The sequence below is a fragment of the Hyla sarda genome, chromosome 6, assembly GCF_029499605.1.
Source record: "Hyla sarda isolate aHylSar1 chromosome 6, aHylSar1.hap1, whole genome shotgun sequence".
Classification (NCBI taxonomy): Eukaryota; Metazoa; Chordata; class Amphibia; order Anura; family Hylidae; genus Hyla; species Hyla sarda.
Genome location: NC_079194.1, coordinates 265317402 through 265345327, shown reverse-complemented (window position 1 = coordinate 265345327; position 27926 = coordinate 265317402). Strand labels below are relative to the sequence as shown.

Sequence of the window (27926 nt, the reverse complement as noted above, 5' to 3'; positions counted from 1 at the left end):
CAATAGAGGCTTGCATAGCCGACATGTTAGAGGAGACCCACACATACATATCCTGGACTGTAGGTTCAGTCTGATGGGAAGGTAGAGACTTAGCCCTACAAGGAGGGCACCTGGAAAATTCATAATTATCCTCCAGGGGAGTATTGCAGTCATGGCAAGAGAGGTGCTTGCGCTTGGCGGATCTTTTTGCCAAGCCTTCGCGATCCCCTGAGCCCTCGGTCGACATATCTAGGTAAATATGAGAGGAGTGATTAGATAATGTAGCGGCAAGAAAAAATTGCGGCTAGCTAAAATATAATAAAAATACCCAAAGTTCTCAGCAAGAGACCAGGTAAGAGAGATAGGGAAACAGTAGTATCCGCAAGGATGCACTACTAAGACTCAAAAAGACAGGACTGTGGAAGTACCAACAGCTCTGCGCTCTAGGAGGCTGAATGGCAGCCTAGGGGGAGTTTAAATATCCTCCTGGCTGGCGCCAAAACAAGACTCCGCCCACAAGGCGGAGTTGCAGAAAGAGAAATCCTGTCTTACAAAAAACAGGAGGAAAAGGAACCCTATTAGTTAGAGGGTTATAGAAGAGGCTCCTCGCTCGGTTTCGCCGCATTATTGGCAAAAACGGCGCAAAAAAACGAGCCGGGAGCGAAAGAGAGAAACAGGAAGTGACGTCAGACGCCGCTGATGCACTTGCGGCCGGGGCCGCGATTGGAGTCGCGGCTCCGAGGATAGGAGCAGATGGGCGCAAACTAAGCCCAGAACTGCAAGTAAGAAACCCCCCCCCCCTCCAACAGGAGTAAGGGGGTCACCATCTGTCCCACTGTCCGGGAGGACAGAAAAAAACACAATGAGGCAGAGGATGACCCTCTTACTTATACAGGGGGTTGTGGGTGTGTCTTACTGATTGTTTAATTAGGTTCAATAAAACTTCCATCTGTCCTACCAGTTCGCGGGGGGTGGAATACCCCATCTGTGCTACTGGTTAGGACGTAAGGGAATGAGGTCATTGTGGTGGTTTTAATTGAGAAATTACTGCAAAACTCTTCTTGTAATTCCAATGCCTCTGCTCTGTATGTGAAACATCTTTTATTTTTTATGTAGGGGATGATGGGAGTTGCAATCCCTGAATTCCAGTTATCCCTGCTCTCAATCACAGGAGTTATGTGCAGTGATTGCAGCGGGGACTGGCCATATGAATGAAAGAAAGTTTTGACATATACAGTAGCTAATTAGAGCAAATTAACCCCTTAAGGACTCAGCGTTTTTGCATTTTAATTTTTTCCTCATCACCTTCTAAAAATCATAATGCTTTCAATTTTGCACCTAAAAATCCATATGATGGCTTATTTTTTGCGCCACCAATTCTACTTTGCAGGGACATAAGTCATTTTACCAAAAAATCCACGGCAAAGCGGAAAAAAAAAATCACTGTGCGACAAAATAGAAGAAAAATGTCATTGTGACATGTGAAGCGTCCTGAACATCCCGCCCTCTCCAAACATAAGTAGTATTTTATATTAAGCACACATGTTTGTAATTAACTATCATAAGACCATTCTCTGTTTTTACCTTTGTTACATAATCGTGTAGTAATTATATTATATTAATCACTATATTTTGTATTTTATATACCCCTTATCACAATTTTAACTTTTGTATGCACGTTTTTGCACATTTTTTTATGGTTTTGTACTAATTGAATTTGTATGATTATGTACACTGATTGATTGTAATTGATTTGCACTTGTATGTATAAATACCTGGTTGGATCACTGTTATTTAGCTTGAGAATGGTGTTGTGAGAACACCGAAACGTCGCTCTTGTTCATGGAATAAACACAACTTTAATTCTTCACAATTCTGTGTGCTGCAGTCGCCTTGCTATTTTGGATGTATGTTGGGCCGTGACCGGGACCCCATAGACTGGCGTGCACCTACTATTTGATCACCTGGAAGTGCTGCTTTCCTTCTTTTCTGCTGCAGTTTGGTCTTTTGAAGCTGGCACTCCGATCAACAAGTATGGATACTGATTCAATACCAACAGCTACTCCTGAAACAGTTACTTCCATGAACACCTTTTCTTACTCTGTTGATGACATTGAGAAACTCCTGGGTGTTTTCACTGAAGATATGTCGTTTTTGCACGCTCCCTCAATTGTGGACTTAAAAAGACAGTATGAAAATGAATCTAAGAGACTATTATCACTAAAGCTACATGCCATGACGTTGAGTGAATATTACCGCTCCCAACGGATCCCTCGGGGCTTACGCTCGCAGCCTGGTAATAACACCCATGCCTCTGACCCTGACTATAGAAGCAAATATGAATTAATTTCTAATCGATACTCACAAGACTTAATTTTGCTCAACATAGAGTTTTTACAAAAGGACTTTCTAAATACCCAATTGAAACTTACGAAAATTGAGACGGCTTTGGGGAGTACTAGTAAAGTGGAATTTGATTTCTTGGTTGAAAAACAAAATACATATTTAACCAAACTCAAAGGAGAGATGGAAGCTATGAAGTGACACACGTGGCACCGGAACACTATCGATTATTCATCTGTACGGGTATACACCTGGACTTTTAACACCCCAAATGCATCTGTAAAGAAAACATGGAAACCAAAAGAGTCTAGAGGAAATTTGAGAGATAAAATGTCCAACACGGAGATTCGAAGTAATGATAATGTGGCTTTTTTGGAACAGGACAGTGGCACAAGCGGAGACCCACCCGCAGGGGAGGGAAGAGACGCAGACGGTCTAAAAAAGACCCGTTCTCAGAGGAACGCACGCACAACTCAACAGAAAGTACAGGGCAACAAGAAGAAATGAATGATACAACACTTACGGTAAATATATCCTCTATTGAACTGTCTAAACCTCAATTGGACCTGTTATCTAAGGGGTTAAGTTGTTGCCCGAGTACGGGGACCAATTGGTTCCAGCTCGAACTAGACTTAAAATTGAAAATCTGGTTTTCACAAAATCCATGTGATAATAGAAATTTTGTACCTAATGATGCGAGCCAAGATGATTGCTTTGTTTTTTCGGATTTTGATTTAAATATCCCGAGCAACTTTAATCCGGTTATTCAGAACAGTGCTTTAGACACGTTCTGTAACCTGATTAAACATGAGATATCAGCAATTAAGGATACAATGTACACACATAGGTACTCCAATTTGACTAAGCAGGAGATATCAGTCCTCAATTCCCTGATCCATGATCACAATCTAGTGGTGAAACCCGTTGACAAGGGTGGAGCGATTGTGATCATGGATCGGGGAAAATATATACGGGAAGCCGAAAGGCAACTTAATGATGGGTCCACTTACCAACGTTTGAATTCTAATCCTACACAAAGGATTTATTTGAAAATTAAAAAATGTACTGGATGAGGCACTGGACGTACAATTGATTGATCAGTCTTTGTATAAATTTTTGTTAATCCCACATCCAATAACACCAGTTCTATATCTGCTCCCAAAGATTCACAAGTCACTGGTGGATCCCCCTGGCAGGCCCATTGTCTCGGGCCGGGGATCCATTACCAGTGGCTTGTCAATCTTTGTGGAGCAGATCCTTCGTCCATATGCACAATCAGCTAAATCTTGTTTGCAGGACACATCAGATTTTTTGAGGAAAATTGCAGATTTACAGATTCCTTCGGGTGCCATCTTGGCCACGCTGGACGTCGTCAGCCTGTACACCTCCATCCCACATGATGGGGGTGTGCAGGCTGTGAGGTCCAGCGTGGAGAAAGATTTTTCAAGCCAGAAGACTGAGTTTATTATAACTCTATTAGAATTAATTTTGAAAAATAATTACTTTTTATTCAATGATCAGTTTTTTTTGCAGACCTCTGGTACCGCCATGGGCACAAACGTTGCGCCAACATACGTGAACATGTTCATGGCGGTACTGGAGGAAACATTCGTCTATGTGTCCCACCACTCCAGCTATTTGCTGGGGTGGTGGAGATACATAGACAACGTTTTTTTTAGTTTGGACAGGGAGTATGGAGGAATTACATAGCTTCCATGAGTATTTGAATTCAGTTACTGAAGATATCCGTTTTACGCTACATGCTTCATTAACATCGGTTAGTTTTTTGGATACTATGGTCAGCATTTCTGAGAACAAATTAATTACTGATCTATATATTAAAAGTACAGATCGGAATTCTACTTTGCATTTCTCCAGTTGTCACCCCCGGCCGATGGTGCGATCCTTGCCCTACAGTCAGATGTTACGGGCAAGACGCATCATCGAGTCGGAGGAGAGAATCTCACCTGCTTTGGATAGGATAGTTATCAATTTCTCAAAACGCGGCTACCTGAAGGATCTCCTTTTAGAGAGTAAGACACGGGCAATTGCCATGGATAGGAAAGATCTGATTTATGCCCCAAGACGTAGGGACAGGGAAGTGAGGGTCCCCTTTGTCTCTACATTTGGAACACATTCTAAGAAAATTGGCAGTGCCTTAAACAAGCACTGGCACATTCTACAGACAAGTTTCCCACACATTACTGAATTTAAAGACAGCCCACTCATCTCCTATAGACGTCCACCAAACCTAAAGGACAAATTGGTTAAAAGTGATGTGTCCTCTAAACCGAACACTCAAAGATACTTGACGGTCAGGGGTAAGGGCTCTTACCCTTGTCGCCAGTGTATCACATGTAACTACATGGACAAAGGACCTACGTTTGTCCATCCTGTAACTGGCGAAATTTTCAAATTACGACACTACTTGACGTGCACGTCAGACCATGTTATCTATGTCCTGATGTGCCCATGTGGCCTCCTCTATGTAGGAGAGACCACGTGGGACTTCAGGACCAGATTCAATCAACATCGTTTTAGCATCCGGAAGAAACGCCTGGACCTTCCAGTATCCAGACATTTTACGGATGCACAACATCAAGAACGTGATCTAAAATTCACCTTGATAGATCATATCCCACCATTAAAGAGGGGTGGGGATCGTGTCAGTATTCTTAAACGTCGGGAATTACAGTAGATTCACACATTGCGGACCCTCCAACCAGGGGGTCTGAATGTAGAATTCACTGTTACCCCACAAATTTATAATTCCAGGTAGATTTTTAATTGTATAGATCATCATGTGCAAAATACGACATGCGATAGGTGTTACATATCTAGGGGTATCTTTTTTGTTTTTCATGAACAGGGTTTGAAGACACCAGTGGTCCAAAGAATTTGTGACACTTGATGTCTATAGTATGACAATATTATTGTATGATTTAACTTGTATATTTGCTCATCTTAATTTTCTTGTTTACTTGTAGGGGGAAGGCGTTTTGTTCAGGACATCCATTTAACTTTTAATAGTTTGGTTCTTTCCCAATAATCTCCATTCTAATTGGGTGTCACGTGGCAACGGGCCCGAGTTCATCTGACGGACCGACTTCATTTCTTGCAAACTCTTTCATTATTTATTCAATTTTATTTATTTTTGTATTGTATTTGTTTAATTTATTTATTTTCATTTATCTATTTTTTTTATTTATTTTTTATTTATTTACCTTGATTATTATTCCTTTTGTTATATTATGATTATTCTTTATTTATTTGTTATTATTTATGTTTTTTTAAGTTATTTTGCTATATTTATTTTATGTCTACAAAAAACCCCAAAAATATATATAATAAAAAATATATATAAAATATTTTTAAAAATAAAAAATATACAGGATGTTGACACCCTCGTTAACAATATTGGTGCCCCCCACGTAGAGGTGATTCGGGAGGGTGACTTCCCTTGAGTCGGAGTATGTGGTGGCGATTCGGAGGCAGATTATGCTCCCGGTTGTCATGGGTTACCTCTAGTGACGGTACAAGGTGTCCATCCAGAGAAAAATATATATCTATAATATTTCAAATACTGGAGTGTTTATCAACTTAGCGGTGTATAGCTTGAACTGACTTGAACATTATTCTTTTACTTATTCATTTATTCGTTTATTTATTTATTTATTTTTATATTTTTTATATATATTTTTTATATTATTTGTTAATATTATATTTCTTTATTTATTTATTCTTATTATATTTAGTTTTTTGTTTTTTGCTTTTTATCTATTCATATTTTGTATCATTTATTTTTCTAGATTATTTACCTTCCCTGAAGCAAGATGGAAGTCGGCTCTCCTCCAGATGACAACGCGCATGCGCGGCGGATCGATGACCCAATGCGCCTGTGCGTGTATTCCCGGCCCCATGTGATCTCTGACACAGATCACATGTTTGCCACGTTACCACCCCTGATTGGAGATCGCAGTAACACAACCTGTAGATCACATGACCGATCAGGTGACCGCCACAGGAGTATTGTGGGATAGGTGATGTGGCGCCCCCTGATTGGTCATATTTTCTCACTACTATTGTTACCATAGTCACACAGAATGCGGTGCAGCCGCAGTGCAGAATCACCCACGGTGATATGGCGGATACACATTCGTTTACATGTGAAGCGTCCTGAACATCCTGCCCTCTCCAAACATAAGTATTATTTTATATTAAGCACACATGTTTGTAATTAACTATCATAAGACCATTCTCTGTTTTTACCTTTGCTACATAATCGTGTAGTAATTCTATTATATTAATCACTATATTTGGGTATTTTATATACCCCTTATCACAATTTTAACTTTTGTATGCACGTTTTTGCACATTTTTTATGGTTTTGTATTAATTGAATTTGTATGATTATGTACACTGATTGATTGTAATTGATTTGCACTTGTATGTATAAATACCTGGTTGGATCACTGTTATTTAGCTTGAGAATGGTGTTGTGAGAACACCGAAACATCGCTCTTGTTCATGGAATAAACACAACTTTAATTTTTCACAATTCTGTGTGCCGCAGTCGCCTTGCTATTTTGTATATATATATATATATATATATATATATATATATATATATATATGTATATATATATATATATATATATATATATATATATATTTATACGTATTTATTACCATTAATATTAATGTGTCCATAAGTTCAACTGTGTGCAATTTTATTGCACTGATCTTAAACTCCCTCTGCACATGTACTTTTGATGAATCTTTTTTGCGCTCATTTATTTAGTTTATTATTTAAAGGGTTGTTGGATATATATATATTTTATTGTGGAAAATGTCATTTTATTGTGGGAAAACATCATTTACTGTTTACGTCACTGAACTACCTGTTAAATTCTGTGTATGTTTCTTTACTGGATATCACGCCTGATGAAAGGGACATTAATTCCCTGAAATGCGTTGTGTGTGTGCCAATAAATGTTTAAACTTACCGGAGCAGTCATCCTCATAATTTATACAGCAGCGCGACATCAAGCTTCTATTTTCCTGTCCTTTGATTCCTGATTTGTATACGCCGGTGATCCAGCGTGGGAAGCCGCTGCAGCTGTTCTGTTCATTCAAGTTTTCAAGTTGTCAGTTTTGTGCCTGCAGAGCACACAACCCCACCAGGTGAGCGCGGTCTCTGTAGCCCTAATCTAACACTTTACTTTGGGATTCTTCACATGGAAGCGCTCCTGTCCTCTTCTACGTTCATAAGCAGAATTTTATTAATAAGGCTAGGTTTCCACTATGTTTTTTTTTCTGGCGTTTTATTTTATTTTTTTTTTACCAAAAATGCCAGAAAAACTGCCACTGATTTCCCCTGAGTTTTTGCGTTTTTTCTTGTGTTTTTACCTTGGTGTAGAAATTGCATTTTTGCCCCTTTGCCAGTTTTTCCTGCCGGCGTTTTTTTTCTCCCCACTGGGTACCAAAAAAAATTAATTTTAGAGATTCTGTAGGGATGTCTGAGTTTGTAGGAAAATAAAAAATTGTTAAAAATAAAATTATTTGTCTTCCAATTTTTGGGAGCAGAAAGGGACCAGAAAATGCAGCGATCCATATTAAATATGAATGAGGAGTGCATTTCATAATTTTTTTTCTAGTTTTCATTCTAAATAATAATTTTTTTTATTTTCACTTTACTTTTTAAGCCCCATTTATTGTATTTTATTTTTTCGGGCATTTAGATGTGCCGGCATAAATAATTTTGGTAGTCAGAGACGAGCCCAGGATAGGGACATCGGTAACATGTATAATACACTAGGCAAAAAAAAAGGCTGAGAGTTTCCCTAATTTACAAAAAAAAAAAAACATAAATTCTATCAGAAATTAAAGATACTTAAAATTATAATTTGCAGAGGCAGATGGCCGGGACAATAATGTATGTATTTAATGTAATTGGGAAAGATAATGTCATTGTGGTGGTTCTAATTGAGAAATTACTGCAAAACTCTTCTTGTAATTCCAATGCCTCTGCTCTGTATGTGAAACATCTTTTATTTTTTATGTAGGGGATGATGGGAGTTGCAATCCCTGAATTCCAGTTATCCCTGCTCTCAATCACAGGAGTTATGTGCAGTGATTGCAGCGGGGACTGGCCATATGAATGAAAGAAAGTTTTGACATATACAGTAGCTGCTCTAATTAGAGCAAATTAACCCCTTAAGGACTCAGCGTTTTTCCGTTTTTGCATTTTAACTTTTGCTCATCACCTTCTAAAAATCATAATGCTTTCAATTTTGCACCTAAAAATCCATATGATGGCTTATTTTTTGCGCCACCAATTCTACTTTGCAGGAACATTAGTCATTTTACCAAAAAATCCACGGCAAAGCGGAAAAAAAATCACTGTGCGACAAAATAGAAGAAAAATGTCCTTTTGTAACTTTTGGGGGCTTCCCTTTCTACGCAGTGCATTTTTTGGTAAAAATAACACCTTATCTTTATTCTGTAGGTCCATACAGTTAAAATGATACCCTACTTATATAGGTTGGATATTGTAGTACTTCGGAAAAAATCATAACTACATGCAGGACAATTTATATGTTAAAAATGCTCATCTTCTAACCCCTGTAACTTTTTTATTTCTCTGCGTACGGGCCGCTGTGATGACTCATTTTTTGCACCGTGTTCTGAAGTTTTTATTGGTACCAATTTTGTATTGATCGGACTTTTTGATCGCTTTTTACTCATTTTTTCATGATGTAAAAAGTGACCAAAAATACACTATTTTGGACCTTGAATTTTTTCTGCGCGCACGCCATTAACCGTGAGATTTAATTAACGATATATTTTTATAGTTCGGACATTTTCGCACGCGGCGATACATATGTTTATTTTTATTTATACAGTTTTTTTTTATGGGAAAAGGGGAGTGATTCAAACTTTTATTAGGGAAGGGGTTAAATGACCTTTGTTAACTTTTTTTTTTCACTTTTTTTGCAGTGCTAAAGCTCTGCTGACATCATGAGCACAGTGCTCTCTGCTGACATCTCTGTCCATTTTAGGAACTGTCCGGGGTAAAAGGAAATCCCCATAGCAAATATATGCTGTTCTGGACAGTTCATAAAATGGACAGAGATGTCAGCAGAGAGCACTGTGCTCATGATGTCAGCAGACAGTTCTGTGTTTCAAAAAGAAAAGAATTTCCGCTGTAGTATTCAGCAGCTAATAAGTACAGGAAGGATTAAGATTTTTTAATAGAAGTAATTTACAAATCTGTTTAACTTTCTGGCACCAGTTGATTAAAAGAAAAAAAAAAGTTTTTCACCGAAATACCCCTTTAACCCCTTAAGGACCAGGCCATTTTACACCTTAAGGACCAGAGCGTTTTTTGCAATTCTGACCACTGTCACTTTAAACATTAATAACTCTGGAATGCTTTTAGTTATCATTCTGATTCCAAGAATGTTTTTTCGTGACATATTCTACTTTAACGTAGTGGTAAAATTTTATGGTAACTTGCATCCTTTCTTGGTGAAAAATCCCCAAATTTGATGAAAAAAATGACAATTTTGCATTTTTCTAACTTTGAAGCTCTCTGCTTGTAAGGAAAATGGATATTCAAAAAAAAAATTTTTTGGGTTCATATATGCAATATGTCTACTTTATGTTTGCATCATAAAATTTATGAGTCTTTACTTTTGGAAGACACCAGAGGGCTTCAAAGTTCAGCAGCAATTTTGAAATGTTTCACAAAATTTTAAAACTCGCTATTTTTCATGGACTAGTTCTGGTTTGAAGTGGATTTGAAGGGTCTTCATATTAGAAATACCCCATAAATGACCCCATTATAAAAACTCCACCCCCCAAAGTATTCAAAATGACATTCAGTCAGTGTATTAACCCTTTAGGTGTTTCACATGAATAGCAGTAAAGTGAAGGAGAAAATTCACAATCTTCATTTTTTACACTCGCATGTTCTTGTAGACCCAATTTTTGAATTTTTGCAAGGGGTAAAAAGGAGAACATTTTTACTTGTATTTGAAACCCACTTTCTCTCGAGTAAGCACATACCTCATATGTCTATGTTAATTGTTCGGCGGGCGCAGTAGAGGGCTCAGAAGGGAAGGAGCGACAAATGGTTTTTGGGGGGCATGTCACATTTAGGAAGCCCCTATGGTGCCAGGACAGCAAAAAAAAAAAAAAAACACATGGCATACCATTTTGGAAACTAGACCCCTCGGGGAACGTAACAAGGGGCAAAGTGAACCTTAATACCCTACAGGTGTTTCATGACTTTTGCTGATGTAAAAAAAACATTTTTTTTAACCTAAAATGCTTGGTTTCCCAAAATGTTTACATTTTTAAAAAGGGTAATAGCAGAAAATACCCCCGAAAATTTGAAGCCCAATTTCTCCCGATTCAGAAAACACCCCATATGGGGATGAAAAGTGCTCTGCTGGCGCACTACAGGTCTCAGAAGAGAAGGAGTCACATTTGGCTTTTTGAATGCAAATTTTGCTCTGGGGGCATGCCGCATTTAGGAAGCCCCTATGGTGCCAGAACAGCAAAAAAAAAAAAAAAACACATGGCATACCATTTTGGAAACTAGACCCCTCGGGGAACGTAACAAGTGGTAATGTGAACTTTAATACCCCACAGGTGATTCCCGACTTTTGCATATGTAAAAAAAATAAAAAAAATTTTTTACCTAAAATGCTTGGTTTCCCCAAAATTTTACATTTTAAAAAAGGGTAATAGCAGAAAATACCCCCCAAAATTTGTAACACAATTTCTCCCGAGTACGGCGATACCCCATATGTGACCCTAAACTGTTGCCTTGAAAGACGACAGGGCTCCAAAGTGAGAGCGCCATGCACATTTGAGGCCTAAATTAGGGACTTGCATAGGGGTGGACATAGGGGTATTCTACGCCAGTGATTCCCAAACAGGGTGCCTCCAGCTGTTGCAAAACTACCAGCATGCCTGGACAGTCAACGGCTATCTGGCAATACTGGGAGTAGTTGTTTTGCAACAGCTGGAGGCTCCGTTTTTGAAACAGTGGCGTACCAGACGTTTTTCATTTTTATTAGGGAGGGGGGCTGTGTAGGGGTATGTGTATATGTAGTGTTTTTTACTTTTTATTTTATTTTTTGGTAGTGTAGTGTTTTTAGGGTTTTTAGGGGTTCACAGTAGTTTCTCGCTGGCAGTTTGAGATGCGGCAGCACATTTGCCGCAGCTCAAACTTGCAGCCGGATACTTACTGTAAACCTCTGCCCATGTGAGTGTACCCTGAGGGACATCCAGCTGTTGCAAAACTACAACTCCCAGCATGTAGGGTCTATAAGTGCATGCTGGAAGTAGTAGTTTTGCAACAGCTGGAGGCTCCGTTTTGGAAGCAGTGGCGTACCAGACGTTTTTCATTTTTATTGGGGAGGGGAGGGGGCTGTGTAGGGGTATGTGCATATGTAGTGTTTTTTACTTTTTATTTTATTTTGTGTTAGTGTAGTGTAGTGTTTTTAGGGTACAGTGACACGGGCGGGGGGTTCACAGTAGTTTCTCGCTGGCAGTTTGAACTGCGGCAGAAAATTTGCCGCAGCTCAAACTTGCAGCCGGATACTTACTGTAATCCCATGTGAGTATACCCTGTACGTTTACATTGGGGGGGGAGAAACATCCAGCTGTTGCAAAACTACAACTCCCAGCATGTACGGTCTATCAGTGCATGCTGGGAGCTGTAGTTTTGCAACAGCTGGAGGCACACTGGTTGTGAAACACCGAGTTTGGTAACAAACTCAGTGTTTTGCAACCAGTGTGCCTTCAGCTGTTGCAAAAGCTACAACCCCCAGCATGTACGGACAGCGGAAGGGCATGCTGGGTCTTGTAGTTATGCAACAGCTGGAGGCATACTACTTTGGCTGGGGATGCTGGGGATTGTAGTTATGCAACAACTGGAGACACACTGCTTTGCTACTTAACTCAGTGTGCCTTCAGCTGTTGCAAAACTACAAGTCTCAGCAGTCACCGACAGCCAACGGGCATGCTGGGAGTTGTAGTTATGCAACCACCAGATGCACCACTACAACTCCCAGCATTCATTTTAGCTGATTGTGCAAGCTGGGAGTTGTAGTTATACAACAGCTGAAGGTACACTTTTCCATAGAAAAAATGTGCCTCCAGCTGTTGCAAAACCATAAGTCCCAGCATGCCCATAAGGAAATGCTGGGAGTTGTGGTGGTCTGCCTCCTCCTGTTGCATAACTACAGCTCCCAGCTGCTGCTGATCCACGCCGCGCAGGTCAGTCCCGCCGCCGTCGCTCCTGGGGCCCCGATCCCAACATTAACGCCGGGGATCGGGGTCCCCAGCACCCGGGGTGCACGTCCCGCACCCGCTCACGTCCTCCGGAAGAGGGGCGGAGCGGGTTGCGGGAGTGACACCCGCAGCAGGCGCCCTGATTGGTCGGCCGGGAAACCGGCCGACGAATCAGGGCGATCGTGAGGTGGAACCAGTGCCACCTCACCCCTGCTGTTTCTGGATGTTCAGGGCCGTCTCTGACGGCCCCGATCAGCCAGTAATTCCGGGTCACCAGGTCACTGGAGACCCGATTGACCCCGAATCGCCGCAGATCGCTGGACTGAATTGTCCAGCGATCTGCGGCCATTGCCGACATGGGGGGGCATAATGACCCCCCTGGGCGATATGCCGCGATGCCTGCTAAATGATTTCAGCAGGCATCGGGCACCGGCTAGCGACGGGGGGGCCGGGAATGGACAGGGCGTACTCCTACATCCTTGGTCCTTAAGGACTCGGAAACGGGGGCGTAGGAGTACGTTCATTGTCCTTAAGGGGATAATTATATATATATATATATATATATATATATATATATATATTGCTATTGCTACTATAATCAAATGCTGCAGAAAAACATTATTACCCTTATCCAATATACTAGCTCATGCTAGCAACTTAGATATAGCCTGCTTTTGGGACTACACCTAGAAGCAACAAGGAAATGTTTTATCAGCTTATGCAAGTAACTGAAGACTGTGCCTGCGGTCAAAACTGTGCCAGAGGCAAGAACAAAGCTGAAGAAAAAAGTAACAAGCTTGAAGTAAACAAGTTGAAGAAAACAAGTCAAAATCGATGCCAGGAAAATATTAGGAAAGAATGCATATGATATGTGATTAAATAGATGCTTTGCCTTACATGAACATATATACTTAATTATTTACCGTATATACTCGAGTATAAGCCGACCCGAGTATAAGCCGAGACCCCTAATTTCAACCCAAAATCCCAGGAAAAGTTATTGACTCGAGTATAAGCCTAGGGTGGGAAATACCTCATCCCCCCCTGTCATCATCCAGACCCGTCATTAACATCCTCATCATCCCCTTGTCATCATCCCACACCCCCCCCCCTTCATCATCCCCACACACCCCCCCCCCCTTCATCATCCTCTTCTCATCATTCGCCCTCAGTGGTCTTCAACCTGCGGACCTCCAGAGGTTTCAAAACTACAACTCCCAGCAAGCCCGGGCAGCCATCGGCTGTCCGGGCTTGCTGGGAGTTGTAGTTTTGAAACCTCCGGAGGTCCGCAGGTTGAAGACCACTGCGGCCTTCAACATGCGGACCTCCAGAGGTTTCAAAACTACAACTCCCAGCAAGCCCGGGCAGCCATCGGCTGTCCGGGCTTGCTGGGAGTTGTAGTTTTGAAACCTCCGGAGGTCCGCAGGTTGAAGACCACTGCGGCCTTCAACATGCGGACCTCCAGAGGTTTCAAAACTACAACTCCCAGCAAGCCCGGGCAGCCATCGGCTGTCCGGGCTTGCTGGGAGTTGTAGTTTTGAAACCTCCGGAGGTCCGCAGGTTGAAGACCACTGCGGCCTTCAACATCATCCAGCCCCCCTCTCACCCCCTTTAGTTCTGAGTACTCACCTCCGCTCGGCGCTGGTCCGGTCCTGCAGGGCTGTCCGGTAAGGAGGTCGTCCGGTGAGGAGGTGGTCCGGGCTGCTATCTTCACCGGGGGCGCCTCTTCTCCGCGCTTCCGGCCCGGAATAGAGCCGTTGCCTAGACAACGACGTATCTGCGTCGTTGTCAAGGCAACGTGACTATTCTGAGGCCGGGCCCGAAGCGCTTAGAAGAGGCCTCCCCGGTGAAGATAGCAGCCCGGACCACCTCCTCACCGGACCACCTCCTTACCGGACAGCCCTGCAGGACCGGACCAGCGCCGAGCGGAGGTGAGTACTCAGAACTAAAGGGGGTGAGAGGGGGCTGGATGATGTTGAAGGCCGCAGTGGTCTTCAACCTGCGGACCTCCGGAGGTTTCAAAACTACAACTCCCAGCAAGCCCGGACAGCCGATGGCTGCCCGGGCTTGCTGGGAGTTGTAGTTTTGAAACCTCTGGAGGTCCGCAGGTTGAAGACCACTGCGGGTGGGGGAGTTCACTCGAGTATAAGCCGAGGGGGGTGTTTTCAGCACGAAAAATCGTGCTGAAAAACTCGGCCTATACTCGAGTATATACGGTAATCAAAATATAGCAGTAATTTTTATGTGATAAACAACCCTCCCCTCAGATAAACCCTATATAACAAAGTGTTTCCATAATAAAGTAAGCCATTTTGCGCTCCAACCTCGGCTGAGTGAGGAGTTTATACCAACTCTGTGTCTAGTGTCAATTCCTCTTGCCGGCACTCAGCAACTTATCTCTAATTTGGACAGCGGCAGTCACTCACATTCAGAGGCATAACCAGAGCCAACCAGCGAGGAGTGACGCAACTGAGACCACTCCTTAACACAACCACTGTACATAACTCCTGTGATTGTGAGCATCCCATTATCCCCTACATAAAAAATAAAAGATGTTTCACATACAGAGCAGAGACATGGGAATTACAAGAAGAGTTTTGCAGTAATTTCTCAATTAAAACCACCACAATGACATTGTCTTTCCCAATTACATTAAATACATACATACATTATTGTCCCAGCCATTGGCCTCCACAAATTACAATTAGAGGCATCTTTAATTTCGGATAGAAGACCTCTGTAAATGTATGTTTGTTTTGGTAAATTAGGGAAACTGTCAGCCTTTTTTTTTCAATTCGTAGTTTATTGAAGAATTATCAAAAAGTACAAGTAACTTCAATGAGAAAGGATTAATCATGACATATAAGGCATGTAAAGCATATAACGCAAACATTCAGAATACAATTCAGAAACAGAAATCATATAACAAGTCATTAAATGGCCTGATGGGCTAAGCTCGGTAGAGTTCAAGATTTCAAGGCTGGGACAGAAAATGAAACAACTGTCAGCCTTTTTTGACTACTGTTTTATATATATTTTACTGATGTCCCTGTCCTCAGCTCGTCTCTGATCCCTGCAATTAATCATGCCAGAACATCTAAATGCCTCCAAAAAATAAAATAAATGGGGCTAAAAAAAGTAAAGTGAATCAAAAAAAAAATTATGATATAGAACGGAAATTAGAAACAAATTTATGAAATGCACTCCTCATTCATTTTTAACATGGACCGCTGCATTTTCTGGTCCCTGACCGCTCATTAAAACTAGTCCTTGCATTGAAATAAAAAAAACTTGCCATAAAAAATATAAATTTCATTTTTTACAATTTTTCCATCCCTACTGTACCTCTTTATTTTTTTATGATAATCAAAGAAATGTAATTAAAAAAGGTATCTCCATCCCTTTTTTTGATCGCTAAAGTCCAAAAAAGAATAAAAACTGCCTGTAACAACGCCAAAGTTAAAACTCATGTGGCATTTTTCACTCCCATAAACTTCTATGGGAGGAAATCGCCAAGATTTTCAAGAAAAAATGCCAAAGTCTGTACAAGAGGTCGTTTTTGAAAAAATGCCATGGAGCCCAAAATAGCAGAAAAACGCCAGAAAGATAAAAAAAAAAATATGGAAAATGAAAAAAAAAACACCAAGCGGTAGAATGGACATTTTATTGGTGTTTTTGCAAAAGAAAAAAAAAAGTGGAAACCTAGCCTTAAAGTGAAGCTTTAGGAGTGGGATTACAGAAAATAGGTTTTTCACCCTGGGCTTAGGCCTGAGGGTTTGATAATTAATCATATTGGTCCCTTTACCCACCTGGGGTTGATTTGTTTAGTTCTGAAGTGAAATTTCCCAAAAATGTGTACTAGCCCAATAGTTATCACATGCTCTGCACCATTTAATACATTTGGTGTTTATATCCAACTACCTCATCAAAACCTGTGTATAATATCAGTGCACCTACATTGACTTTGATAAATGTCTCTCCCTCAGATATGTTTTGATTTTGCAACTCATTGAATATCTTACTCTTTCTAGGAAACTATGAAAGGAGACACCCCTGTGAATAACACCCTTAGCGTTGGACAGGCAAGGAAGCTTGTTGAGCAGCTCAAGATTGAAGCCTCCATGTGTCGCATTAAGGTATGCATCTGATACACTGTTTAATCAGCCTCTATTAGTAAAAACATTTTATAGAGTACAATAAAGTCATGTTCAGACATGCTGGATTTGTTGCAGGTTTTCAGGGCTGTTTATGAGATGAAAATCTACACATAAAGTACAGCATTATGCAAGTGAAATAGGGGTTTTACAAAACAGGTGGAGAATGTGAAATCGATTTTTTGAGTGACACAGTTAACCACCCCTTTCTGCAAATGGACGTATATTTACATCCACTGCAGGCTCCCAGTGTATGAGGTGCACTCAGCAGCTATTATTAACCGGAACCCATGCCTAATGCTGGATATCTCCAATCGGCCAATGTCCAGCATTAGTGGGTGCAACCTATGATAAAATTTGAATTTTCCAGACCCAGGCCCAGCAGCGGCATCAGTAAACCATATATTGCCTGAATGACACAGCATGGAGTTGGCTGATGCATGAGTACACACCAGGGCTTCACAATCCCCCCCCCCCAAAAAAAACACAACAATTTTAGAAATTTATGAAGATTTTGGATAGCGGGTGCTACCTATGTGAAAATTTGAAATTCCCAGACTCAGGCCTAGCAGCGCCATCAGTAAACCATATATTGCCTGAATGACACAGCCTGGAGTTGGCTGATGCATGAGGAGACTATTGAAATGTCTGATTTTTCTTTGAAATTTAAATCAAAGTTTGAGTATCCTGGACCCCAGCATGTAGGTACAAAGGACCAAATCCAACAAGCACCCACAGGGCTCATGTGGCCCGGAGATGTAGGCGCAACGTCTCCATTGCCCTGACCGGCCATTTTTTTTTTAACCTTAGTTTAAGAACAAGCGCATATCCAAGAGTCCAGAAGACTCTATAATGCAGGACGGTGGACCACAAAATTCTTCTCTAAAGTAAAGTTTTCTGAAATAAAGAAACAGTTCATCCATCACCGTTTTATTCATGAAAATTTAATAAAAAGATCACACCTAACAAGCGTTCAATGGTGTAATGGTTATTATTCTGGAAAATGTAAGTTTATTACTGAGAAAATTATCAGAAAACTTGAAAAAAAACTGTACCCAAGAGCGTTTAATAACCATAAATGTTGAAATTTAAATTAAGCATGTATGTATCTATTTAAAAAATCCTACAATTAAAGGCCCAAGCCCAGAAGCATCATGAAAGCAAATCGTTCCTGAAAGACACAGGATGAGTCAGGAGCATGCATTGGCAGTACCCAAGAGGGTTTCATGACCCCTTACATTTAATCCCTTAAGGACCAAGCCCATTTTGGCCTTATGGACCAGAGCGTTTTTTGCACATCAGACCACTGTCACTTTAAACATGAATAACTCTGGAATGCTTTTAGTTATCATTCTGATTCCAAGATTGTTTTTTCGTGACATATTCTACTTTAACATAGTAGTAAATTTTTGTGGTAACTTGCATCCTTTCTTGGTGAAAAATCCTTAAATTTGATGAAAAATTTGAAAATTTTGCATTTTTCTAACTTTGAAGCTTTCTGCTTGTAAGGGAAATGTATATTACGAATACGTTTTTTTAAATTCACATATACAATATGTCTACTTTATGTTGGCATCATAAAATTGACATGTTTTTACTTTTGGAAGACACCAGAGGGCTTCAAAGTTCAGCAGCAATTTTCCAATTTTTCCAAAATTTTCAAACTCGATATTTTTCAGGGACCAGTTCAGTTTTAAAGTGGATTTGAAGGGTCTTCATATTAGAAATACCCAATAAATGACCCCATTATAAAAACTACACCCCCAAAGTATTCAGTCAGTGTTTTAACCCTTTAGGTGTTTCACAGGAATAGCAGCAAAGTGAAGGAGAAAATTCAAAATCTTCATTTTTTACACTCACATGTTCTTGTAGACCCAATGTTTGCAAGTGGGGAAAGGAGAAAATTTTACTTGCATTTTTAGCCCAATTTCTCTCGAGTAAGCACATATGTCATATGTCTATGTAAAGTGATCGGCGGGCACAGTAGAGGGCTCAGAAGGGAAGGAGCGACAAGGGGATTTTGGAGAGAACATTTTTCTGAAATGGTTTTTGGGGGGCATATTGCATTTAGAAAGCCCTTATGGTGCCAGAACACCAAAAAAAAAAACACATGGCATACCATTTTGGAAACTAGACCCCTCGGGGAATGTAACATGGGATAAAGTGAGCCTTAATACCCCACAAGTGTAAAAAAAATAATAATAATAATAATTTTTACCTAAAATGCTTGTTTTCCCTAAAAATTTTATATTTTTAAAAAGGGTAATAGCAGAAAATACCCCCCCAAAATTTGAAGCCCAATGTCTCCCGATTCAGAAAACACCCCATATGGGGGTGAAAAGTGCTCTGCTGGCGCACTACAGGTCTCAGAAGAGGAGTAGTCACATTTGGCTTTTTGGAAGCAAATTTTGCTCTGGGGGCATGCCGCATTTAGGAAGCCCCTATGGTGCCAGGACAGCAAAAAAAAAACAAAAACACATGGCATACTATTTTGGAAACTAGACCCCTCAGGGAACGTAACAAGGGGTTAAATGAACCTTTATACCCCACAGGTGTTTCATGACTTTTGCATATGTAAAAAAAAAAAATATTTTTACCTAAAATGCTTGTTTTCCCAAAAATTTTACATAAAAAAAAGGGTAAAAGCAGAAAATAGCCCCCAATATTTGTAACACAATTTCTCCCGAGTACAGCGATACCCCATATGTGACCCTAAACTGTTGCCTTGAAATACGACAGGGCTCCAAAGTGAGAGCACCATGCGCATTTGAGGCCTAAATTAGGGACTTGCATAGGGGTGGACATAGGGGAATTCTACGCCAGTGATTCCCAAACAGGGTGCCTCCAGCTGTTGTAAAACTCTCAGCATGCCTGGACAGTCAGTGGCTGTCTGGTAATACTGGGAGTAGTTGTTTTGCAACAGCTGGAGGCTCCGTTTTGGAAACAGTGGTGTACCAGACGTTTTTCATTTATATTGGGGAGGGGGGCATGTGTAGGGGTATGTGTATATGTAGTGTTTTTTACTTTTTATTTTGTGTTAGTGTAGTGTAGTGTTTTTAGGGTACAGTCACACGGGCGGGGGTTCACAGTAGTTTCTCGCTGGCAGTTTGAGCTGCGGCAGAAAATTGCCGCAGCTCAAACTTGCAGCCGGGTACTTACTGTAAACCTCCGCCCATGTGAGTGTACCCTGTACGTTCACATTGGGGGGAGGGGGGGACATCCAGCTGCTGCAAAACCACAACTCCCAGCATGCGCTGACAGACTGTACATGCTGAGAGTTTTAGTTTTGCAACAGCTGTAGGCACACTGGTTATGTATCACTGAGTTTGTGACCTAACTCAGTGTTTCACAACCAGTGAGCCTCCAGCTGTTGCAAAACTACAACTTCCAGCATGTACGGTGCATGGTGTACGGTGACTGCTGAGAGTTGTAGTTTGCAACAGCTGGAGGCACACCGGTCGTGAAACACTGAGTTAGGTAAAAAAAAAACTCTGAGTTTCACAACCATTGTGCCTTCAGCTGTTGCAAAACTACAACTCTCAGCAGTCACTGACAGCCAACGGGCATGCTTGGAGTTGTAGTTATGCAACCAGCAGATGCACCACTACAACTCCCAGCATGCACTTTAGCTGTTTGTGCAAGCTGGGAGTTGTAGTTATACAACAGATGAAGGTACACTTTTCCATAGAAAAAATTTGCCTCCAGCTGTTGCAAAACTATAAGTCCCAGCATGCCCATAAGGGAATGCTGGAAGTTGTGGTTGTCTGCCTTCTGCTGTTGCATAACTACAGCTCCCAGCATGCCCTTTTTGCATGCTGGGAGCTGTTGCTAAGCAACAGCAGGAGGCTGTCACTCACCCCCTACTGCTGCTCCCGGACACAGGTCAGTCCATCACCGCCGCCGCCACCGCCGCTCCTGGAGCCCCGATCCCAACATTGATGCCGGGGATCGGGGTCCCCAGCTCCCGGGGTCTTCTTCCCGCACCCACTCACGTCCTCCGGAAGAGGGGCGGAGCGGGTTGCGGGAGTGACACCCGCAGCTGGTGCCCTGATTGGTTGGCCGGTAAACCGGCCGACGAATCAGGGTGATCGTGAGGTGGCACCAGTGCCACCTCACCCCTGCAGGCTATGGCTGTTCGGGGCCGTCAGAGACTGGGTCACTGGAGACCGGATTGACCCGGAATCGCCGCAGATCGCTGGGCTGAATTGTCCAGCGATCTGCGGCCATCGCAGACATGGGGGGACATAATGACCCCCCTGGGCGATATGCCGATATGCAAAGTGAAGGAGAAAATTCAAAATCTTCATTTTTTACACTCACATGTTCTTGTAGACCCAATGTTTGCAAGTGGGGAAAGGAGAAAATTTTACTTGCATTTTTAGCCCAATTTCTCTCGAGTAAGCACATATGTCATATGTCTATGTAAAGTGATCGGCGGGCACAGTAGAGGGCTCAGAAGGGAAGGAGCGACAAGGGGATTTTGGAGAGAACATTTTTCTGAAATGGTTTTTGGGGGGCATATTGCATTTAGAAAGCCCTTATGGTGCCAGAACACCAAAAAAAAAAACACATGGCATACCATTTTGGAAACTAGACCCCTCGGGGAATGTAACATGGGATAAAGTGAGCCTTAATACCCCACAGGTGTAAAAAAAATAATAATAATAATAATTTTTACCTAAAATGCTTGTTTTCCCAAAAATTTTATATTTTTAAAAAGGGTAATAGCAGAAAATACCCCCCCAAAATTTGAAGCCCAATGTCTCCCGATTCAGAAAACACCCCATATGGGGGTGAAAAGTGCTCTGCTGGTGCACTACAGGTCTCAGAAGAGGAGTAGTCACATTTGGCTTTTTGGAAGCAAATTTTGCTCTGGGGGCATGCCGCATTTAGGAAGCCCCTATGGTGCCAGGACAGCAAAAAAAAACAAAACACATGGCATACTATTTTGGAAACTAGACCCCTCAGGGAACGTAACAAGGGGTTAAATGAACCTTTATACCCCACAGGTGTTTCATGACTTTTGCATATGTAAAAAAAAAAAATATTTTTACCTAAAATGCTTGTTTTCCCAAAAATTTTACATAAAAAAAAGGGTAAAAGCAGAAAATAGCCCCCAATATTTGTAACACAATTTCTCCCGAGTACAGCGATACCCCATATGTGACCCTAAACTGTTGCCTTGAAATACGACAGGGCTCCAAAGTGAGAGCACCATGCGCATTTGAGGCCTAAATTAGGGACTTGCATAGGGGTGGACATAGGGGAATTCTACGCCAGTGATTCCCAAACAGGGTGCCTCCAGCTGTTGTAAAACTCCCAGCATGCCTGGACAGTCAGTGGCTGTCTGGTAATACTGCGAGTAGTTGTTTTGCAACAGCTGGAGGCTCCGTTTTGGAAACAGTGGTGTACCAGACGTTTTTCATTTATATTGGGGAGGGGGGCATGTGTAGGGGTATGTGTATATGTAGTGTTTTTTACTTTTTATTTTATGTTAGTGTAGTGTAGTGTTTTTAGGGTACAGTCACACGGGCGGGGGTTCACAGTAGTTTCTCGCTGGCAGTTTGAGCTGCGGCAGAAAATTGCCGCAGCTCAAACTTGCAGCCGGGTACTTACTGTAAACCTCCGCCCATGTGAGTGTACCCTGTACGTTCACATTGGGGGGAGGGGGGGACATCCAGCTGCTGCAAAACCACAACTCCCAGCATGCGCTGACAGACTGTACATGCTGAGAGTTTTAGTTTTGCAACAGCTGTAGGCACACTGGTTATGTATCACTGAGTTTGTGACCTAACTCAGTGTTTCACAACCAGTGTGCCTCCAGCTGTTGCAAAACTACAACTTCCAGCATGTACGGTGCATGGTGTACGGTGACTGCTGAGAGTTGTAGTTTGCAACAGCTGGAGGCACACCGGTCGTGAAACACTGAGTTAGGTAAAAAAAAAACTCTGAGTTTCACAACCATTGTGCCTTCAGCTGTTGCAAAACTACAACTCTCAGCAGTCACTGACAGCCAACGGGCATGCTTGGAGTTGTAGTTATGCAACCAGCAGATGCACCACTACAACTCCCAGCATGCACTTTAGCTGTTTGTGCAAGCTGGGAGTTGTAGTTATACAACAGATGAAGGTACACTTTTCCATAGAAAAAATTTGCCTCCAGCTGTTGCAAAACTATAAGTCCCAGCATGCCCATAAGGGAATGCTGGAAGTTGTGGTTGTCTGCCTTCTGCTGTTGCATAACTACAGCTCCCAGCATGCCCTTTTTGCATGCTGGGAGCTGTTGCTAAGCAACAGCAGGAGGCTGTCACTCACCCCCTACTGCTGCTCCCGGACACAGGTCAGTCCATCACCGCCGCCGCCACCGCCGCTCCTGGAGCCCCGATCCCAACATTGATGCCGGGGATCGGGGTCCCCAGCTCCCGGGGTCTTCATCCCGCACCCACTCACGTCCTCCGGAAGAGGGGCGGAGCGGGTTGCGGGAGTGACACCCGCAGCTGGTGCCCTGATTGGTTGGCCGGTAAACCGGCCGACGAATCAGGGTGATCGTGAGGTGGCACCAGTGCCACCTCACCCCTGCAGGCTATGGCTGTTCGGGGCCGTCAGAGACTGGGTCACTGGAGACCGGATTGACCCGGAATCGCCGCAGATCGCTGGGCTGAATTGTCCAGCGATCTGCGGCCATCGCAGACATGGGGGGACATAATGACCCCCCTGGGCGATATGCCGTGATGCCTGCTGAACGATTTCAGCAGGCATCCGGCTCCGGTCCCCAACCGGCTAGCGGTGGGGACCGGAATTCCCACGGGCGTATGGATACGCCCTCGGTCCTTAAGGACTCGGAATGCAGGGCATATCCATACGCCCTATGTCCTGAAGAGGTTAAAGATCAATGTTGAAATTTGCATTAAGCTTGTATTTAGCTACTGCTAAACATCCAAAAATTTACCTGTTAAGGACCCAGGGTGTACCTGTACGTCCTGAGCCCGCTCCCGTTCTATAACGCGGGGCCACGCCTCATAGCAGGTCGGGCCCGGCCTCTAACAACAGCCGGGACCCGTGGCTAATAGTGTGCGGCATTAAGCCTTTAATGAAACTGAATCACTGCCGGTTAGCTCAGGGGGCTGTTCGGGATCGCCGCGGCGAAATCGTGGCCTCCCAAACAGCTCTAGGACACGAGGAGGGTCTCCTACCTTGCCTCCTGGTGTCTGATCGCAGAATGACTGCTCAGTGCCTGAGATCCAGGCATGAGCAGTCAAGTGGCAGAATCATCGATCAGTGGTTTCTTATGAGAAACCACTGATCAATGTAAAAGATCAGTGTGTGCAGTGTTATAGGACCCTATGGAAGCTATAACACTGCAAAAAAAAGTGAAAAAAATAAAGTGAATAAAGATCATTTAAACCTTCCCCTAATAAAAGTTTGAATCACCCTTTTGTCATAAAAAAAAAAAAAACTGTGTAAATAAAAATAAACATATGTGGTATTGCCACGTGCGGAAATGTCCGAATTATAAAAATATATTGTTAATTAAACCGCATGGTCAATGGCGTACATGCAAGAAAATTCCAAATTCCAAAATAGTGCATTTTTGGTCACTTTTTATATCATGAAAACATTTATAAAAAAAAGCGATCAATAAGTCCTATCAATGCAAAAATGGTACCGCTATAAAATTCAGATCACGGCGCAAAAAATGAGCCCTCATACTGCCCCATACGCTTAAAAATAAAAAAAGTTATAAGGGTCAGAAGATGACAATTTTAAACGTATACATTTTCCTGCATGTAGTTATGATTTTTTTCCAGAAGTGTGACAAAATCAAACCTATATAAGTAGGGTATCATTTAATCGTATGGATACAGAATAAAGAGAAGGTGTAATTTTTTCCGAAAAATGTACTGTGTAGAAACGGAAGCCCCCAAAATTTAGAAAATGGTGTTTTTTTCAATTATGTCTCACAATGATTTTTTTTCCCGTTTCGCCGTAGATTTTTAGGTAAAATGACTGATGTCATTACAAAGTAGAATTGGTGGCGAAAAAATAAGCCATCATATGGATTTTTAGGTGCAAAATTGAAAGCGTTATAGTTTTTTAAAGGTAAGGAGGAAAAAATGCAAAAACGGAAAACCCCCGGGTCCTTAAAGGGTTAAATGGTGAGTATAAATGAGTTAAAAACCCGGCACATACAACAACACTTAGTTTATAGTATTAGTTGCTTATTTGGCGTACTCTGATTTTCAACTTGGCATATCTGCATATATATGCCATATTGGGTGTTCGTGCTGCTGTTAAAACACTTCTACAGTGCCCCCTAACATGTTTCGTCACTATGTGTGACGTCCTCAGAGGTTATGGGGCAATGACTGCAGACCATGTGCTGCTGAGGGTTTTATAACCTCCCAGGGTGACATAATTCAGTACTTCCTGCTGTATAAACCAATCAGAACAAACCCATTACCTGACAGGTGTATCCACCTATAGATAGCCAGGTAGCTACTACCAATCTCCTACATGGGTTTCCACTCATCAATTACAGTCCTTCACATAGGTTGTAAGCCCTGTCTCTAACCTTGAGATGCTCTGTTATTGGTGCCGGGATGCCGCCCATGCGCAGTAGCGTGTAATTTGCGCGCATACGCATGATTTTTCGCACATGCGCAAATGCACGCTATTGCCTGCTCATGCATATTCCACCTGACACATTCTCCTGCGCTCGTTCACATACTTGCGCATGCACGAAAACTTTAATTACGGCACATACAGGTCCCAGCATTAGACCAGTGCTGTCATCATGTTACATATAAGGCTTCAACTTCTTGTGTATTTCAGTTATCCATGTGGGACTATATGAGAATGGGTTTGTTATAAGACTAAAATGAAACAAAAGGTACCAATGATTGATGTATAATTACAATAAAATAAGTCATTCAAAGAATTCAATTGTGTTTCATTTATTGTATGTATATTTTAATTCATATGTTTACCAATACTAAATATGGATGGATGTTCACATCCACAAGGAGTATTGTACCATTTCTGTCATTCCATAGAAATATATGATCTAAATCGATAAGTTACATAGAAAATGCATTTTCTTATAGATAGACATATCCTTTTTAGTTATATGAAAAAGGTAAATATGATCTTATAGATGTATATATATTAAAATATGAAAAGGATATGTCACAGACATATGATCTAAATTGTCTGCTATTTATTCTGGAAGATGTATCTTCTTATAAGTACATATGTCCTCTATTCATTCTATTTTTGTGGGTAAAACTCAATTTGTCCTATACAGATATGTTCTTAATCTAGGAAAAATCATCTTCTTCCCAAAATCATTATTCAAAGGTATCAAGTTTTCCATATATCATTGTCTATCCACATGGGGTAGAAACCCACAATAAATCTCCCAATAATATCCTTCTGTTTTCATCATTAGTCCCGTTTGTTGTTGCCCAATTTGTAAGTATATAACTTATATTAGTTTTTAGTTGTCTCTCTAATTGGTCTACAGGTTGTCATTATTCGGATAATTGGAAGTGCCTTAGGGAGATTGTTGTCTTATATACCTTCTGGCATTTTTATTGCTCAGTAGAATGGTCTAACTCCCCTCTGGATAGGATTTATTATCAAATACAAATCACTTTAATAGGCTGGATAAGTTACAAAAATGCCGCAAATGTAAAGCCCTCATTCAGTCCATTGGGGCTACGAGATTGTAACTTATATATCCAATAGGCTTCTTCCTTAAGTAATTTACGGTTTAAGTCACCTCGTCTAGGACTCAGTGTGACTCGCTCTAGGCCCCAAAAACGTATTAACATGGCATTGTCACTATGAAACTCGCAGAAGTGCCTGGCTAATAGAGTATTCATATTGGTATTGATAGTGCTCACATGCTTAGAAATTCTCCTCCTGAGTTGTTGTAACGTTTTGCCCACATATAGCTTAGGACAAGGGCATCGTGCCACATAGATAACTGCCGTAGTCTGACAATTGATAAATGTGTTGATGGTATAATTCTTCCCATCAACAGGATTTATAAATTCCTTAGTTTTGGGCATCAGTTTACAAAAAGGACACTTCCCACATGAGTAGGAACCCTTTGTGGGTGACCTAAGCCAAGTAGGAACAGTGGGTTCGGTGAAAAAACTGTGTACCAACATTTCCCGCATGTTACGTCCACAACGATAGGTTACTGCTGGTCTGTCTGGTAAAACTTGTTTCAAATCTGCATCATTGGCGAGAAGTGGCCAGTATTTTTTCATAATGTTAAAGGGGTATTCCAGGCAAAAACTTTTTTTATATATCAACTGACTCTGGAAAGTTAAACAGATTTGTAAATTACATCTATTAAAAAATCTTAATCCTTCCAATAGTTATTAGCTTCTGAAGTTGAGTTGCTGTTTTCTGTCTACCTGCTTTCTGATGACTCACGTCCCAGGAGCTGTGCAGCTCCTATGGGGATATTTTCCCATATTGCACAGCTCCCGTGACGTGACATCATCATTGAGCAGTTAGACAGAAAACTTCAGAAGCTAATAACTATTGGAAGGATTAAGATTTTTTAATAGAAGTAATTTACAAATCTGTTTATCTTTCCAGAGCCAGTTGATATATATATAAAAAAAAGTTTTTGCCTGGAATACCACTTTAAGTATTTGTTTTTTATTTGAATCAAAAGTGCCAATACATCTAATTGTAGTTTTTTGGGGTTGTGATCCAATAGGTTGTGCCCGATGTTCCAATAGTTGAAGACATGACGTGGCTCTTGCTTTTGCAAATGCTTTATGGAGCCATTTTTTGGGGTAACCCCTTGAAATTAACCTATCAAATAATTAATCACACTCTTTTTGAAAGGAGTCTTCATTGAAGCAATGAATGTAAATATTGCCCAATTGGTATTCCTCTCTTTGCCAATGTAAAAAGTTATTAGTTGCTTTCTCTTTCCTGTAGATCTAGTCTAGAAACCTGTACACAACAAAAGAACAAAAGATAACATATCGTGGTTTACGTATTAATATTACGCCAAATTCACACCAGGAAGACCCTGAATTTATATCAGGGTGGCAGAATTTGCTCACTGATTGTACTATCCGTATGCAAGAGTATCTTCTAAATTACGAAAAACAAG

General features: G+C 41.5%; 1 protein-coding gene across 4 annotated transcripts in view; it reads left to right on the top strand.

The window, feature by feature from the left end:
- Positions 1 to 27926, top strand: part of GNG3 (G protein subunit gamma 3) — a 455529-nt gene that overhangs the window by 264976 nt on the left and 162627 nt on the right. For all 4 annotated transcript variants that reach the window (XM_056527216.1, XM_056527219.1, XM_056527218.1 and 1 more), the window contains one exon: positions 16662 to 16766. In XM_056527216.1, the coding sequence (XP_056383191.1) occupies positions 16668 to 16766 (99 nt within the window). In that variant the 5' untranslated portion in view covers positions 16662 to 16667. The remainder of the gene's footprint in view (positions 1 to 16661; positions 16767 to 27926) is intronic.